Source organism: Scatophagus argus, chromosome 12 (assembly GCF_020382885.2).
Source record: "Scatophagus argus isolate fScaArg1 chromosome 12, fScaArg1.pri, whole genome shotgun sequence".
NCBI lineage: Eukaryota > Metazoa > Chordata > Actinopteri > Scatophagidae > Scatophagus > Scatophagus argus.
The window spans coordinates 21,116,547-21,136,053 of NC_058504.1; the positions used below are offsets into that span (position 1 = coordinate 21,116,547).

Below are 19,507 nucleotides of genomic sequence, written 5' to 3' on the forward strand. Positions count from 1 at the left end.
GATCCAAAGATCTGTGTGTGTACACAGCAGGCAAGGCTGTATTCACCCAAATTCAATTCTGGGGTGAGGTGAACTCACTCGAGGGAAGTTATGGATTTAAACATGAGACCAAAGTTTCTGCCAAAGTACTCCATCATGGGAAAGCAAAATTCATCAATGTCAGATCTTTTTTCTCTAGTTTTCTAGGAGACAACAACACAGAAACCAAGTTGATAGAAATGGGTGTGCTGTGTGCAGTAAGCCGACATCGGATATCTGTAAACTGATGTTCAAATAGTTCCCAACTGTACTGGAGAAAAACACACATGTTCAAAGAACAGTCGACTTGTTTCTATTTCATACCAAAAAGGTGCTATTGTCAGGTATTACCTTTTGTCTTAAAGGCTAGTCTATAGAGAGCTATAAGAGCTATACAAGTAAAAGCTTTTTTGGGTGTATTTCAAGTTATTTTGAAATTGGACCCATTTTACTGATCTGTTTACAACCATCACTGTGCGCTGAGTGTAGTAAAAGGATCCAATCACATTGGGTTTTTTTTTGTTTTTTCCTGTGGTATGACTTCTTTGATGTTTCTGCTCTGTCTGCAAAACTGATCTGCCACCAGGTAAAAAGCTGCTGAAAAATGGTGGAAGGAAAGCTGTCTGATCTTACCAACAATGTCCCTTTATAGACTCAGGGATAACATTTGGGTGGGACAGAGACACATTGTGCGTGCTGGCCCGCACTGGTTTTAATTGATGTTTAGTGTGTGTGAGGGGGAATGAACCTTCAAACCCCTGTACTCCATGCACACTCCAGGGTCCTCTGAACTCCCCTCAGTGGCACAAATGCCACCTCTTCAGCCTGGATGCCACAAACCCCTATTCTACTAACCCAGCTCACTTCACACATATTTTCATTTTAATGGAATTTCAGAAAGGATGTGAGAGCGTGAATACATTTAAGTACATTACAAAAAGATTAAAATGAAATAGAATGATTTTTTTAAAAAGATTTTTCCCTTCCATGGAATATAAAATTTTGATGGACACAATAAAAATTAAGCAAGTGAGTGCTTCAGTGCTCAAGCAGGTAGGGATTCAGTTGATTAAAGACACATGGACAAGTGGCTCATCATGTACAACTCCTGTCATTTGCATGGATCAAAGACTTGACAAGATAGCCCTTGCAAAAGCTAAGAACCTGAATATGCATGTCTACATAAAAACATAGCAGTATCTAACTACCACACATCCCATACCTACCAGGATTTTAGTGACAACCCCCCACAGCTTTGCAAGATCAGAAACAAAGGGCCTCCGTGTTGACACCAGCCTTCTGAGCTAAGCTTCCTAAGCAGCAGGGCTTTTCCAGGGGCCTCCACTAGTCTCCAATATCCTGCTTGCTACAGTCTCCATCAGGCTGAGGACAACATCCAGCTAGAAGCCACACTGAGAGCCACAGTTAGACAGAAACAGATGCCCCAGCCTTGACCTGCTGGTATGGACATCTTGACGCCAGAGTTAGACCAGTTAGGTCTTAAAATGTGTTTTCATTAAGTATTCAAAAACAAGGCTACAACATCAACAGAACAGTAGCATGTTTCTTTCCAATTCAACAAAATATGAAATATGTTAATGTGGCATATGCCACACTGTTGTGTCAGTAGCAGTAAAAGTCCTACTTGCATTGATCTAATAAGTGAATTACCACACGTCACTACATTCATTCCCCTGCCGATGACCTTGTCTTTCTGCTTTACTGCTGAATACAAAAATCAATCAATCATCAGAGTACAAGCTTTGTTACCAGGAGTTTAATTTGGGATTAGTATTATTGTGAGTTTTATCATGAGAGAGCTGATTTCAACCAATTATGTCACCTACCAGATTAGCGTCACTGACAACTGCTATTCTATATCACTGGATATACCCAGCTAATATTAACCCCATGGAAACAAGGCTTAAACTTCAAGTTTCTTCGAGTTCTTCGAGTTTTTACTTATTGATTTTTTAAAAAAACTGAAATAAATTAAGTATAAGCCATGTGTTATTTTCTAGGATACTGAGCAAGACAAGATTTAGCACAGTGTGTCTGTGAAGTGCACCATGTTGAGAACAGTATCCAGGCAACAGACCCTGGATCTACGTAAATGCAAAGAGGATGATAAGAACTGCATTGATCTTTCTGCTGCCATTTCCAGAGAGGAAATTTTCTATCCTAGACAAAACAAACAAAAACCTGTCTAAACTTTTAGTGTGATAAGATTCTGGTCTTCGTTGTGTACACGTTCAGCCATGCTCTCCCCTCTTCTCATTACAAAGTTTTGTCCTCAGCAAGGCTGAACTAATCAGAAGCTTCAGTGACATACTGTGTCAACAATGGGACACAATGGTTGTTAATCAGCGTGTTTACAATGGCTTCTGCTCTCACAAGTGTTAGACGTTTCAGACACTCTTTGGCCAGTGGTATGATCGTGTTGAAACATCCACTTGTAAAGAAACTTGGTTTCCATTACAAGTTCGGCATAACAGGCTACTGGCATTTCCAAAATACAAATGCTATGCAAGGTTAACTATGGTTTAACATATCCATCATTTATTATATTGATTCATTTAAAAAAAAAAAAAAAACAATAAAAAACTTACAATTTCCAAAAGTTTAACAACATCTTTTAAATTCCAAAATGTATTCTAGATTGTCTTGATTCTCAATCTTGATTTAAATCAAACAAATAAAATTGCGTTTTGGTTGTCATGAATTAGTGGATTTAAGACACTTCCATTTTAATGGAGTAGGTGATCTAAGTCCAAATGTGTGAACTGTATTTGGAATACTGAACCAATACCATAATTCACAAAGATGATTTAGTCAAGTTGGATTCCATTGGATTTATTCTTTCACCAAAGAACAGGATAAGTAACCATTTTAGACAAAGCTTTAATGACTTTGAAGCTTGAATGCAGCCCCTCTATCCTGAGGCTAAGCCCCTCTGTCACCTCTGAGAACATAAGGGTTTGTCAGTCTAAGTTAGCAGTGAGCTCCCATTAGGAAAGGAAGCAGTGGAGCCAGGCTTTCCATACCTCAGATGCACACAAATCCTGCAATTGTGCCTCTCCATGGGGGTTAAAGGATTCTAAAAAAGCATCTCAAGACTTATACAGCATCACCTAAAGATAACAAAACAGAACTTTCAATAATGTTGATTTATACATATGTAGTTCTAAGAGGCAACACACCCCACCCCCATTAGGCCATCACAGCCACTTCATGCATTTACTGACCGGCTGCACTACACGTCATTTGATTACCAAAGTATTGATTAGTTACTGAGTAAGCATACAAAGCTGAGCTAAACAGTCATGGTTTTCCCATCACATATTTAATGCTTAGCCTTTCTCAACTGAAGACATTACGTGTAGTTCTTATTCCAGAGTAGGTGTGCGGTAGGTTCCTGTGTCACATACTCAGTAATTTTTCAAAAATCACACATCTTCAGAGAGACAAATGTTTTCACTCAAACAAAGCGTGAGCTGCATGAAGACACACAAAAGAGACACCAAAAAATGAATAAAGCAAAGAAAAACATCTCTCCATGTGGGAACTATGAAAAAGGCAGGACAAGCAGGACCAAAGAACACAGCATTGTGTGATTGTGAGCTAAATCCTAAAAATGTTGAAATGCGATAAAATGAAATACTTCTTTAAGCAGCTTTTAAGAGGAATTTAGTCATTGGATCAAGTTCCAATGTCCTTTTGCAGGATCATGTCAAACAAATACACATTTTTACACAATAGCACTCATATACACACAAACACAAACACACACACATTAGCTAATGCAGTACAGCAATCTGAGATGGACTGACGACTGATGAGGTTGGGCAGTAGAATTAAGACTACGTTTGGAAGTAAGCTTTGAAAAGTGAACATTTATGGGTTATTTTGCAAAATCTGAATAGTTTCTCAAGAGCTGTTACATCTACAATCTGATAAGGTTCACTGACTAAAGCTTAGCCTTGGCTAAAATTACATAAGATGCTTAGCAGCCAGTTCAATAACTGATTATATTACTAAGAACACTTACGCACTTACAGGATATGGTGCAAGACAACAGATGATCTTACATGTCAAACTGTTTCAAACAAGAAATGCAATATCAGTGCAAGTATAATGTTTGAGCCCCCAGCACTGTGAATTAGATATGACCAGTCACACAAAAACAAAACTTGTGATTTAATCACCAGTTTGATGTTACTTGTAACTTTAATTAATGTACAGTTTCTACAAATGCTAATAAAGTTTAAAGGAAAACCCCTCATGAATATTCTTACCATGATCAATCAACATTCGTATATTTTGGAAGTTGTCGCCCTTTGTCCAGTACAGTAGTATGTCTTGTGAAGTGTCTATTTATGTGCCAGAGATGATTATGAAGGCTTAAGTTCCATACAAGGTGATTTCACACAGGTAGTTAACCAAGTTACGATGAGCACTGTAGCTGAGCATTGACACATGTGATTCTGTTCTGTCACCCGAGGACAAAAGTAAGCTGGATCTATATGGCACCTTGATTTGGATTAGTTTTGGGTAACAGTAACAAGAATTTCAAAAGATAAAGGTAGCAGTGTAATACACAGATAGGCTTCCTGTATCTCTTTGCTGATAGGGTCAAAGTTGGACTCGGGCCACCCAGGGAAGCCGTCATGCTCCCCAAAGAGGGAGGTGCAACTGGCTAGATTAGTTAGGATTAGAGTTTATCCTCTGCTACCAGCATGATGATGGAGATAAAAGCACTCAAGGGACCAGTATCGCAAACTAAGCCATTCCATCGTAGGTATTAAGCTGACATTTTTAATAGGTAGACTTGAAATGGCTCTACAGCTAGTGTTTTAATAAAGAACACTTTGGCCACATATACTGCTTAACGGCCACTGAGGGAATCTGACATTTCATATCTGGGATTGCCTAAAGAGAAATGTGCTACCTAATGTTGGGTTATTGTTGTTGTTTGATGATATCCCCTAGCTAAGATCTGAAAGTTGGGACAGAAACAGAAGATGGGGAAAATCAGGATCAATTTATTCAACAAAGCTACAGGAAAAAGTCCACTTTGTCTTACATTCATAATAGGTCATTTTAGACTGCAAATAAGGACTGAATTGGGCCTGTCAGCTTTTTCTCACTGTTCTTAGATGCATTCTTGCAGAGTTCGTGTATATTCGGTTTGTATTTCAATGTGAATCACTAAATGCCCTGTCATAATGAAACTGTAACCAAGATTTAACAAATGGCCTCCCTGAATTGCAGGACTGGCCATGGTCCAGCCCTGAAGGAGGCTGAGGAGACCTCTGCCTGCTGCTGTCAATACACAGGGGCTGACCCGCAGCAGTCAGAGAGAACAGGACTCCTGCTGTTCAAAATCAAACATATGCCATTTAGCGGATGCTTTGATACCCTTCACTACAGTGAGGGCTTGTATTTTCAGTATGACTGGGCCCAGTGGAAATCTGAACCCTTCACCTGGTAGTGCCAGGCTGTCACCACTGAGCTACAAACAAGTGAAAACTCAAAGTTAGTTTAAAACTGGTTGCCAAACTGCTAACCTGTCATCAGCCTTTGGTTGGCAAAATTAATCAGTCGGTTGTGGGTTATTTAAATTGTTTGTGTATGACGATCCTATGTATTCATACAGGTATTTTTGGAGAAAAGAAAGAACTTTCATGAGCTGATTTTTTAGTTTTTTCCTCTCTCTTTGCAAGAGACTCACATTAAATAACATTTAACTTTTGGATTTGCTTCTCTAATGACTCAAAAAGCAACACAATCATTAGCATACTAAATCTAGACCACAAATGTGCAAGATGACACATTAAATTGCTGAGTGGCCTCAAGCCTGATCACACAGTCTGAAAATCTGAGGTACTGTTTGTGCTTTGCTTTGGTTCTTCTGTTTCACTACAACGACTACTCTCTTGTGGGTACACAAAAACAGATTACTGCATCACTTTAACTGTACACTTATAAAGTATAGGGTGAGGATTATAAAGAAATCAGATGCCAACAGGGGACAAAAGACTAAACCAGCTGAAAGTGGTCCATGTGACCAGGCCTAACAGTGCATTTAAGCATTACAAGACAAAGCAAGCCTTTGTTCCCTTTTGGGCCATGCAGAGCAAAGCAAGTGACAGCTTGAGCATCGCTACATAATGATGATTTCAGTTCTTGAAACAGTGATTTGCAAGATCCTCTTTTGTTATGGAATTGTGTTGATCTCTTTATGTAATGCAATGTGCTCTGTCCTCAGCACTAAACCACCCAGAAAATGCTTATAAATCAAGCAGTACAGCCAATATGATGATGTCCATATCCTCTGATTTTGAAGTCAGTGAGATTTGAGATACTGGACAGCAGGTGGAGCTATTTATGGATTCAATCATGGTGGTTTATTTCACTGATGACCCAGTTCATCTTCATTTCTGCTCACATCTGTGCCATCTCTAGTACCATAAAACATAAAACTTCTTCTATAAAGACTTATCCCATAAAAGACCTACCCCACAGAAAGTATACAGAGTATACAAAGTATACAGACCTAAGTTGGTTCACTGCTGTGTTGCGTCAGTCAATATTTAAGGAAAACATTGTTTTATTGAAGAAATCCATCCACCCATCCATTTTCTATACCGCTTATCCGTCAGGGTCGCGGGGGAGCTGGAGCCTATCCCAGCTGACTACGGCCGAGAGGCAGGGTACACCCTGGACTGGTCGCCAGTCAATCGCAGGGCCAACACACAAAGACAGACAACCACACACTCTCACACTCACACCTAGGGGCAATTTACAGTAGCCAGTTAACTTAATGCGCATGTTTTTGGTATTGTGGGAGGAAGCCGGAGTACCCGGAGAAAACCCACGCAGGCACAGGGAGAACATGCAAACTCCACATAGAAGGGCCCAGACCGGGATTCGAACCTGGAACCCTCTTGCTATGAGGCGACAGTGCTAACCACTGCACCACCGTGCCAAGTAAATCAGATTTCCATTCAATGACAACTACAGTTAGTACAGTAGTTAATATGAGCTAACAAACTATCTCAGGCGTCCTTTGCTCTGGGAAAGGAAAAGCAATGAAAGGCAGAAGAAGAGGGAGAGTCAGTTTTTTTGTCTCAACACCCCTCCATTTTACACATGTTCATGCAGTGAGTGTAAAAACAACATTCAAAAAAATGCCAGTCTCTTTTACGCACAATGTTCCAAAACACAAACTGAATGGTGAGAATCTACATTCAAGTCCTGACAGCAAAGAGTTTGCTAATTCCCTGCCAGGACCTGTCTCTTGGTCTCAGGAGATAATCTCTATGTCTATAGTGTGGCTTTTCATTTTAAAGTTCAGCAAAAGATGCAAAATTGTTGCAATATGAGGGAAAAAAAGGAGGAAAGAAGAAAGAAAGCAGACGCTTATTCTCATGCAAATAATAGCTAATGGTTTTAGCTGAATAGTAATACGCAAGAGTCAGCACAGGGGGCAGGAACATGCATGTTATTAGTCCTCAATTAGATTATTCCATCCTAAATAGACAGCTTTTCTGTTCCTTTTCCCATAAACATTTTGAATGTTCTGAATGGCCACACTCAAAACTAAATTCAGAGCTTTGATTCCTGATAAAAGGTGATGGATTTAGAATTTATGTACATTATTTTTAAAAACACATCTATAATATTATGCAATTAAATCATCATGTAGACTGTACATATACAGCAAAGATGCCATACTGACAATATAGAAATGCACCACTGTTATACTAGTGACAGCAATGCTGCATCATGCAGCCTTGTCCAGACAAACGCCAGTCAGCTGAGGGACGACTGTGTCGCTTTCCAGAGTGTAGTGACAGCATGCATTGTTGTTGGGGGGCGACCAGCTGGGGAGCTCTGTGACTGTGTCTGTGTGTGTCTGTATACATGCATTTGAATGGGATGGGGATTGAAGGGATCAGGAATGCAGGGGTGAGTGGGCATACAATTGTGTGTATGAGACTATATGTGTGTGTGTGAGACAATGACAGCCATCCCTCTCAGTTCTAAAAGCCTTCATTCATGGCAGATCTCATATGGTTCTCCCCAGTATAAAAAAAACCTCCAGTTATGTCTGTTAGTTTCTGTTCAATAAAACAGAAGATACTGTATGTTTCATGTTGTTTTATCTGACTCACGATACTCATGGTGTCACTTTACATCCTCTAAACCAAACTGACTGAAAGCTCAACAGTCTCCATTACATTGGCAGTGAACCATAAGACAACATGGGGAAGGAATTTGGGCTCAAAATTAGCATTCATCAATCACTAAATTAGCACCTTCTGCAAAGAATAAGTTGGAAACAGTCAAGTGAAAACATTGGACCAATTCAAGGACACATTATCACAAAAACTGCTCACAATATGGTGCTACATTGTTGCTGTAAAACTGTCAGTCAGCCTGCCATTCAGCGCAGGCTTCATTTGCTCCCTCGATAGACAGAAAGAGTCCACCTCCCCAGTGCCCCAACTCAGAAAACTAGGAAACCGGCTCAGCCTGCATGACCCAATTAGAAACATCCCCTGGACGGTGGAGAAACATCAGTCTCTGTCCTATCCATCAAACAGTCCCATATGCCCACAGCTCAAAATAGTGTGAGTGTGAGTAACACCTCATGTAATGTGTGTTTTTTTTAAGACATGCTAATTCTTTTCATCGGCATTCAGTTTCACACCTACCTTCGAAAGCTGTCCATTATAAACACAGTCCACCACTGCTGCTAAATAATCTTCTGCAGATGTGTGTTAAGGTTAGCACACTATTCACTGAAACATATTTCATGGATGGACCGGAAAAGAGTGCTGAACATTTGCAACAGTTTTCCCAGCTGGTATAAGAACTTGAACCTGTGGCCTTTCAGTCAAAATTCCACAAAAGAATCAATAAATCTGACTTGAATGGGAGGCATGCAAAGTGACCCACATTGCCTGGGAATAAGGGCAGTCAATAGTGGTGGCAGATAACATGGCAGAGGAGGTGCAGCCTGTAATTGTGGGCAAAGATTAGAGAACAGATTAGAGAACAGTTTGAGTCCCTGGATGGGTCAAGAAAATCTGTTTAGAGTAAGTGAAGTATTTTGGAGACTTTTAACTGTTACTGAGCAGTGGCACCGCATCTATTCCACAAAGTCAGTGTAGAATTTGGACTTACTTGATTAAAGAAGATAGATGAGGCAACACTTCCACAGAGTTTTGCATGTCTGTTTCAAGGTCTTCTTTGGTTTGTGGCTGCTGCTTAATGAAAAGGAAAGCAAGTCCATCAAGTAAAACTTAAAAAGCTTTCATTTTGTGGTTAGTTCAAAGGAGTATGATTAACTAGAAACAACTCGAGGGGTTTTTCAGACGTGCTGTGCCTGTCATGAGGAAGTAGCTGGGCCCGCTGCAAAAAGGACTGCATAATAAATTCTACTTCAAGAGTGCCTTATAATGCTATTGTTATTTTGTCTTTTTTAATTATTAATGGAAATGTCTTAATTGAAGCAGCTGCAGTTAGTGTAGAAACATTTCTTCAGCTCATCGGATTTTATTTCCCCCTTGAATGTCTCATCATTACATGAGGACTAGATTTAAGTTTCTTAGATTCAGTGCAGAGAGTTTGACCTAAAGCCTGCCATCAACCAATCTACTGTTGGACATGCCCTTTGCAATGTACACTACAAATAAAAAAACTGCAAAAATACAGTGACATGAAAAGCATTCATAAACATATTGTAATTTCAATCCCATTCTACAGTGATAAGTCATTTTGAATCAAGGCATTCTGTGCATGCTTGAAAATTATGTTATGATAGTCAACCCTCCACTCCTCACAGCTACATGCTGTCAACATCTGTCAGTTATTTTTCTTTTCAGAGTGAGCGTTAGGTGGCTTGTATGGCAAGTAACAACAATTGCAAACAGCTTCCCTGCAGAGTGGCTGTGCTGTGCTGGCACGCAGCCGGCTGTACCGCCTTCACTCTGGTGCGTATTGTGTCAGTGTGTGTCGGTGTGTGTGTGTGTGTGCCGCACTGCAGTTTGAGTGCAAGGCTGCCGAGCTCTCTCCTGTTTGAAAGCTCTTTTTTCCCTTTCAGTGCATGAACACACAGACCTGACAGCTGAACAAAATGAATATGTTCACCTTGTCACAGACAGACTTGCAACATCAGGCACTAACAGAGACACGCAAATCCAGAAAGTCAAAGGGACATCCAAACTGAGTGGCTCATATTCTTGGTGCTGCGCTCCTGATGGCTGTTTGATGATCTCATCCATTTATCAATTAAATCATTTTCCATACTGCATGTTTAAATCATGGATGCAGTGGGGCATCTGGAGAGAGGCAGAGTACAACCTGGAGAGGTCACTAGTGTATCACAAGGGCAACATAATTACTGAACACTATTTGGGAAGGCTGTCTTTCTAAGTGTTTTTATTAACCACAAATTCTGGCACAACAATGAGCCTCATACCAGCCTTAATGGGGACAATATCAGCACTGGTTTGGAAATTCTGCCCCCTCTCTACACCCTTCCAATAGTGTGCAACCCTCAGGGACAGACTGTCTCAATGTGCACCTTTATGCTTTATGTTTGTGATAACTTGTCATCAACCTAACTAGTTAAGTTACTTTCACCATGTCCAATAGCCTACCCGATTTGAATATATTTGGTTGTGAAATGAAGTACCTGTGGATTTTAATAGATAAGTTTAGCCATTTGGCTTTTATTTTCCTCCCCGCTTCCTAAGAACACACTCCATATGTGTGTCTGCTTTGGCAGGTATGTACAATCTGCAAATATCCACTTTGCCCTTAATGGGAGTGAACAGCAGCCAGTGAATCTGCTACCTTATTTCAAAGCTCCTTGAGATGAAGGGCATTAAAGGCAGGACACACACGAACACCAGAATGGCTAATGATCAGTGATGTCACATTCAAGATCAGCTGCAGGAAAATAAGGGGGAGAAAGGCAACTGCTGTGATTATTTGTCAGTGTCACTGTTACTATGTCGCTGGATTCACTACAGAACATGGAATAAGCTAATTCACTTTGCATTCAGTCAGTGACTGCTTGAACACAAATGTACAAACATGCACACAAAGTGGACAACAAGAGGGCTAATCTCCCATCTACTTTGGTAATCCAACCCATGATCACCTCTCACCCCAACTGCGTGTGTGTGTGTGTGTGAGTGTGTGTGTGTTCATAAAGAACCATCTGGATCCAGACTGACTGACAGGCTTTTCCTTGCAACTGCATCATTGTCTTAGTAAATGGAAATGTGTTGTTTGCAATGGCATGCTCTCTGCTGACTGTCCAAATCTGTTGAATTATGGTCATATACATGAAAGCATCTGCTCATGTAGCTCCCCATAGCATTCATTTAAAATGTATCTTTAAAACTCTGACAGACAGTGAAGTAGTTGTCTGAAATAATAGAGGATGTACAGTGTAAGTACAATGACAGGGCCATAAACCCTTCTTCCTGTTTCACTAATGACACTGTGTCGACACGCCAGCTCTTTACCCTGCTTCACTGGGAGAGGACAGAAGGCTTCTGCTGAGATTAAGAAGATCATAACCACAGGATTAGTGATTAGCATCATACTTTCAGTGTAAGTGACTGAAGCTGTCTGCTGCTGAATTGTGTGCTGGAAAAGAAGGAGCTTCAATCAATTTTTATTGCGCTTGTATCAGTTATAGCTCAGCTGAGCAGAATACTGAAGGTTATGCTGTGATTTCAATCAATAACACTTTGGATGATTTAATTTAGGTAACAAAAACAAATGGCAAACTGCTACAACCATGGCTAGTAAGTCACTCCTGAGGGAGCTATAAGGGATACATTGCAACACTATTACCCTGCTTATGATATCACCCGGAATCAGACTCATTAAGGATTCTGTCCAAATTCTTTATATTTCATTGTACTTAAGTACGACCATAAACACACAGACAGCAGATGTCAGCAGCAATAAAACTGTAAAAGCAGAGAAAGCATGTCTTGAGCAACTGCAATTAGCCTTGTCCATGTTTGAACTAAATTCTCATCCTGAAATAAGAGACTTAACCGTACTCTAAGCTCACTGTTCACGCTACACAGTGAGAAGAGTTGGGGGGCTGTATGGGAGACCATGGATATCCATCTCATCAGAGCATTAAGGTAAGTGATGAAGGGGACATCCTTAATCTTGTCTAAATCCTTCTCTGACAGACGCTTCCTTCTAGAATAACATTCTTCCATGGCTTGTAGTCACAGCAGAGGATCTCATGTGCTGACAAGAAAGCTGAGAACTTGACACATCAGTACATTCTGTAGGAAAAAAAATGACAATGCCCCCAAACCGAGAATGACATCATGGATGAATTCAGGAGCAATCACAGGTGCACATGGCACCTGGGGCCAATCGAGACACAGACATGCGGTGATCCATTTCTCATTTTCTGTTGTCATGAGTTCCAGCAAGGAAAAGAGCCCTTGCTAGTGCAGATTTAAAAAGTTCAAACTTTATATTGCGGGTATGAAGCTAGTCCTCCTCCTCCTTCAAAACATATTACTGTGGGCTGCAGCACTAGTAAGCATATATCATATACTATACCATATACACCATATATCATATATCTCTCCCCGTGCACTCACTTTGTCTTTCGAGAAACAAAACAAGTTGGATGTCAGCTATTGCTTTCATTCTGAAAATTTGGCTGGTTCAGTAATAACAACACCCTCTGATGGTTATGCTGTGCACACTACTAAAACATTATTTCTATCACAACAACTTGATCTTGTGGTATACTGTTGATATACTGAACACTCAAATCACCTGTTTCACAAAGGAACCTTCATCTGATATGAAACAAGGCATACAGAGGTGTGGAAAGATCACATATTGTTCTTACAGTGTGTGACAATCATCACAATTATTGCACTCTTTTCCCTATTTAGGTGGTTGGATTCATCGTTTCCAGGCTCTTAAATAAAGGTTTCCGCAGCAAACATGAGGGAGCTGTCACCAAGTCCAGTCCCACTTGACACTTAACCTGTTATACTGTAGCTCAGTCCAGGTGCATTAGGTTAGTCTTTATTGTCAGTATTTTGATTATCTTTGCATGGCTATTGATTGAATCCTGTTTGTTTAGCTGTGCAGTTTAGAGTCTACTGGATGTCTTTATCTGCCCCCTTTGCACAAGCCCATTTTCCACATGGGAAAAGCAGAGAGTGGATTTAAGTTGCAGAGATAGCTACGTTGCACCTAATAAAGTACATCAATCCAGTGATTGAACTGTTAAGTATAATGATATCACTGGAATGATATGACCTGATGACAACATTTTGCCTTTCAGGCTCTTCACAATGGAACACTGTATTATTCACTGCTCCCTAAACATGTCAAGACTTGGATAGAAGAAGAAGGTTTTGGCTTAGAGTGAAAGAGATACTCAAACAATACAGAACTAACAGAGAAGTTACACTGAATGAGTAGAGACAAGCAAGACCAAAAAAAAAAAAAAAAAAAAAAAAGAGGTCTCCCAATCGATCGGCTACTAATCGTTATCAGACAATACTCATTATAAATAATTTGATCGTTGGTCTATATAAAATGGTCTTTCTCTGTGTGCCGCTAAAATGCCACAGCGTACTGCAGGGCTCAAACAGCGTCTTGTCATCTCTGACAGAATCCTTACCTAACCAGGCTACAGAAAATGTGCTGCTGATGAACACACTGTTGCTTAGTGTTGCGTCACAGCGGTCACGTCATCACTATTGCCTGATAAGGACTCTAAAGGTCAATCATCAGCACTGGCTTGATTATTGCATATCTGCAATAATTCAATACTGTAAATCCCTAACTGTGTGAGAATAGATATTTCATACACCAAATAATCGTGAACTGAAAATAAGTAACAAATAAAAATAAATAATAAATTATGAAAATAAATTTTCATAACCCACAATCATAATCCCAGGCTTAGTTAAAAACTGACTACACATCTTATTACACTCCACATGCTAAACTTTGTGCTTCTTCAAAATTTCTTGGTTACATAATATAAACTTTTACTATTTGTTTCAATGCATTATCTTCATTATAATCTCCTCCAGGAGTATCTGTCATCATAATAAGGCGATCTTATCCTGACAGAGTTATTCTCTCACAATTATGCTTTGTTAAGAACAGTCAGCCAACAGTCATCAACCACCATTCTGTAGAAAACCAATCCATCAAATCACTAAGAAGTGTGCTTCAGTTGGTTTCCGTTCACCCTGTGGCTCTTTCACACAAGTCAAATCAACCTAACCAACTACAGGTTTCCACCTCGATCAAAGGGTCCGTCAGTTGCTTCTGAAGCTCAGAGGCGCCTAAACACCATCATTAGCAACAGCCTAACTGACAACATGGCGAGAGGAAGTGGCGTGCAATGAAGTGATGAGTGCAGGTGTGAATGCTTCATCAAAGTATCGGATTTTACTGACAGGATCAAAGCTTTCCATTTGTCTGAGCCCAGTTCCCATGGCAACATATATCAGAAGATTATTTTGTAATTTAAAGTCGAAAATGAGGGTTACTCTCATTGTAAGAACCAATTTATCTCCCCCTATCAGCCATTAACTTTGGTCCAAATCTTGGTGGAAAAATGTCTGATTGCATGCTTTCCAAGTCATTTACAGTATAAACATTCCCATCATTTACAACGTCAAAACATGCGAAAAAATTACTTAATGTGTTTAATAAATGCATGACAGAGACTGATAATTCATGATAGTTCCACCTACTGTTGTGCTCTGGCAGTCTACAGGGTAGAGTCCTCCCTTTACAAAATATCTGCTTCTTCTCTGGATGCAAATATGACCACCAGAGCACAATGACAGAGGAGCATAAATCAGGTCTTTATCAGCAGTTTCAGCATCAATACGTCAACATCTGTGTGGTTAGCCGGTGCACAGCAATTCAAATTATTCTCAACTGCCAAAACAAAACAACATTAAAGAGTAACTGCTCCAAGTTATTAAAAAAAGAAAATCACCCCAAACATGTTTGGTGTGAACATGCCCTAAAATGGCACAACGAAGTAATACAACATGCCTCTGCGAGACATATCCATGTATATGCCTGTTATCTTGTGTATGTAACATAGACGACCATTGCTTAAAATGGCACACTATAGGAATATATGAAACATATGCCTTCTCATCCAAGAATTTATTACTGCACACATAGGTCTCTGACAGTATAGAAAGTTACAGTTGTTATATTAATAAAGGTAAGAATACAAACCTAAAGTGAAACTGACAAGAAGACAAGATAGAAGTGGAAAAACACACCTGTGAGGTCAGTTTAAGTTTCTTTGCACTTTGACAATACGTGGCAAACAGGGGATCCATTGTTGTAAAGTCTAGCCTCAAGTCCTGACATCATATATGAGAAAGCAGTTGAATCTAAAAAGTTAAACACTGGCTGTTGAGATGCTCACTGAGGCTTTGTGTTATCATATTCATTCAGGAACCAGTGTCTGTGTCTGTGAACCTGTCTTTGGTTCCCTGAAGTGAGCGAAGAACTGTCACCAGGTGCATACAGGTAATGAAATCAGCCCCCGTGGGGGGGGGGGTGATAGGAGAACAACAACACGGGAATGGTATCAGTTGACTGCCACCTTTTCAGCTCTCAGCCCTGACCTGCCTCAGAGATTCTAGGTCAGTAGAAGCTTTTTAAAGATTTGATATGTCCCTCCAAGGAGTTTGGTGCTGCTAAATAGGCCTGTAATTGCACCTGACACTGTTAAAGAGAAGCTGTCACTTTTCATACTACTCAGAGATTGTAATTAGTGTGGTAATAACCAAAAATGAATACATAGCAGGTTGTCAGTAAGATATCCAGGGTTGAAAACATATAAATAAATAAATACTAGTCTCCGACTATTTAAAAAAATGCTGTCATTATCTTAGTGATAAAGAGTCAGTCAGTCAAGCCATAGCACTAAAAAATCTGACAGACTAACGCAGTAGTAGGTGGAACAGTCCGACAGTCCGATAATAACAAATAAATATGGACAGATGCAACAATATGGCTTAGCCAATACCACCATCCAATGACACTGGCATTAATAAAAGTCTTAGAGCAGGTGCTGCACAGAGAGAAAACATGTTAGACAAGAATCTGTTTTTTTTTTTTTTGTTTTTTTTTTTACATTTTTGTTGAAAAAACTGCTTCAGTGATTAATCGACAAACATATCTGTAAATCGCTATCTTTCAATTAACAAAATCAACTAACAGTTTCAACCTTACTGTTAAGCTATTGGCTTTATTTATCTATTTATTTATTTTGACTGATGAATGTGGCTGAAACAGGTAATCAATCATGAAGAAGGATCATTCAGAAGAAGGTTATAAGGGTGGGATCCAAAAGCTGTGCATTCAACGTGACGATGATCAGTAGAATGTAAACGCGGGCAGAGTATGAGGAACCCCCAGTCGTCTCTTGTACAGCGGCCCTAAAATCCTTAGCAACACCCCTGCTGCACTCAATCAGTCACTTTAGAGAATGCTTCGTGCCACAATGGGCTTCAGGCAGAGATTTCTAAGCCTTTATGTAAATCTGCAAAGCTGAGACTGCATTCCACCAACATGCAACAGATCATCAGCCAGTTATCGGTGCTTTGAAGGCTGACAAGAGGACAGCCCACAGCAGGATGACAAAGTCAAATGCAATGAGGGCAGGCAAGTGTCGTGATTGAAATTCTCCCAGAACAAAACCGTGTTTGTGTCATTATTGTTCACCAGGCTCGCAATGAGGCAAAAATCCATTCCACATGATGCATTCATTGTTTTGAGCCAAACATGCACCAGGGCCCACAACAGCCACAGCTACTGTACAAAGGCTCTAACTAAAAGCAGCTGAAAGCCAACTGCAACAGATAGGAGGGTCCAGTATAACGTGCACCATCCTATTTGGTACATTTTATTAACTTGGGGCTATGGCATTAGAGGTTAAAATGTAATTTTCTATTTGCAGGTGATGAAGTAGTTATTAACTCACTATTGTGTTTCTCAGACTAAATTCTCTACAGAAATAGAATATACCGTAGCCGACTGAAATAAACAATAAATGAAACATATTCGTGATGAATGCATTTCCGAGCAACGGACACATTGCAACCCACCACGAGAACGTCACTCGATTTTAACAAGGATTTTTCATCGCCGTCTGAGTCAAATTATTGCAGACTGAGTCACCTTTCAACAGGTGACGAAGCAATAAAATCAAAGTGCGGTTAAAAGGAGAAGCCGATGCCGTTGTAGCCACCAAACCAGTAACTAAGACCACGCCATGACAACCAAACACCTGCGCGAAAGCCAAGCGAAGTGCTGAAGAGTTCATACAGAATTTGGACCCTGTGTTAATACTCACCTCTATCCATTTTTGCGCCTCCTGAAACGCGGAGTGTGCGGCCGACTCGGTCACAGGATGATGCTGATGAGACGGTCCTATGTCTGCAACCGGACTTGCCATTGGCGAAGAGGCTCTAAAGTGTTAAAGCCTTTAAAATGTGTAAAAGCAGCTCAGTGCCGCGTTATTCCGTCAAAATTAGTCGTGAACTGTGTCGCTCAGCTCGTCGCCCTCCGTCGGTAGTGGGTGTTGCAGCAGCACCGGTGAGACGAACGAACCAGTTCCTGCTCTCCGGTATCGCTCCTGTTGGAGTCTGTGGGCAGACAACCACGGTCAAGACAGCCAGAATCACTTACATGCTTCCGGTGGGACGGCTCAAGATAAGAGCTCTGGTCTGGGAATATGTTACATAATTGGTGATATTCAAAACTAATACGGTATTATAATAAAAGCGACAACACTCACCCATTTAACTGCCAATTAATTTGGATCCGCTCTTTCTTTTTGCTTAATATTTAGCATAAGCTATCTGACTGAAAACTCGCTGCTAGCTAGTTTCACGATTAGCTTAACGTTATCTGGCAATGTTGTAAAATGTAAACCACTGGACGGATTGCAATTTGTAATAAATGATTGCGATTAATTAGTTTAAACACGAAAACTCGCTATAATTGGCCAGATGGCACAGTTTGCCTATTCAATGTTAAAAGTGCAATGGTTACTTAGTGGCTACCCTTTTACTTAGCCAACGCCATTATTCGGTTTTACATGACTTGTGACACTTTTACGTTATATTAGCTAACAATTAAAGTTAAGTCAAATTGTAATCTTGTAACTTAAAGTTAGTATCTGTTTCTCAAAATTTAGTTAGTAACCAAACCCTGCAGATTGTTCTACAGCATGTAACTTACCGCCGATTTGAAGACATTTCCAGATTCCTAAAAGACTATTTTTTCCAACCGAAATGAAAATTAAAGTCTTGAGTTTTGAAGTTGCAACTCTAAAAGCCAATGGCACCCGGAAGTGGGTTTGCCTTTATTTTGGCGGTACTCACATCTTTGGTTCAAACGAACAAGAAAGGTAACCGGAAATTCCTCGTGTATTTGCTTGTTTTGTATGAGCACTGAAAATATAAAGTTATTATTATTATTTTAAAAAGTACATGCTAGAAAATAAGGTAACTGAAATTTCTGAGGCATATTGTAAGAACGAGATTTACTGGCAAGTTATAACTTCTGGGCTCTTACCATTAATGAAAATGTTAAGCTTGATGCGCAGTCTTATTTGTTTTGTTCAAACTAGATGGATTTGTAGAGAATCGAGAATTGTCATGAAACTGGCAGTAAGTCTTGCTAGAATGATTCGTTAAAAAATGACTTTTTGTCAGCTAAACTGATGTAATATCATAAATGGTTGTGAATGAAACTGAATTAAATATTTGTGTTATTTATTTCTATACACACATTCGTTTGTTGGTTTTGTCACCTGTTTGCTTATACTGTTACAGCCCTTTGTTGAAGCTCTTATTTTGATTGCAAAATTGCTTCACTTCCGGTAGTAATCTACCTGACGGTGGGTAACATGACGCAGCTGGACTGACAGGACATGAGCACCGCAGTATGATCCGCTCCAGTGGCCAAAAATACACAGAGCAGCGCCACTCCACCACCAGCCAATGAGGGCAGTAACACACTGGGGATCCTATACCCACTTTCACTATATGGAGCAAATGACAGAACAGGGAGTTCACTGATTTAGGGCAAAGGTGCCAAAACAAAGGGCCAACGCTGACCTCCAGTCAGTGATCATTATAAGGCAATTATTAAAATTCACCTCCGTGAGTTTCAGCCTTAGACCTCATGCTGAATTAGAAAACTACTCTCTAGCTTAATGATACATTCATATTCAATGTGTTAACCCTCCTCTTGTGTTAGCTTTTTGTTACTTTCTCTTATGTTAACGGGTCGGTTTTGACCCGTGTCTTAAATCAGCCATACAATACCCTAAAAACAATTATTTATCATCCCATTTGTTTCTTACCTCTTGGTTACCTTGTTAAGCTTCCTTATCCATGAAAAGATTGGT

General features: G+C 40.0%; 1 protein-coding gene across 10 annotated transcripts in view; it reads right to left on the reverse strand.

Annotated features, from left to right (window-relative positions):
* Nucleotides 1-18,466, reverse strand: part of limch1b (LIM and calponin homology domains 1b) — a 77,925-nt gene extending 59,459 nt beyond the window's left edge. For 9 of the 10 annotated variants that reach the window (XM_046405525.1, XM_046405524.1, XM_046405519.1 and 6 more), the window contains exons 1-2: nt 18,334-18,465; nt 17,444-17,735 (exon numbers count right to left, since the gene is read on the reverse strand). In XM_046405525.1, coding sequence (XP_046261481.1) covers nt 17,444-17,545 — 102 coding nt within the window. In that variant the 5' untranslated portion in view covers nt 17,546-17,735; nt 18,334-18,465. Of the gene's footprint in view, nt 1-17,443; nt 17,736-18,333 lie in introns of all 10 variants that reach the window. The other variant, XR_006844827.1, reaches the window with a different exon arrangement.
* Between the last annotated feature and the right edge of the window lie 1,041 nt (nt 18,467-19,507).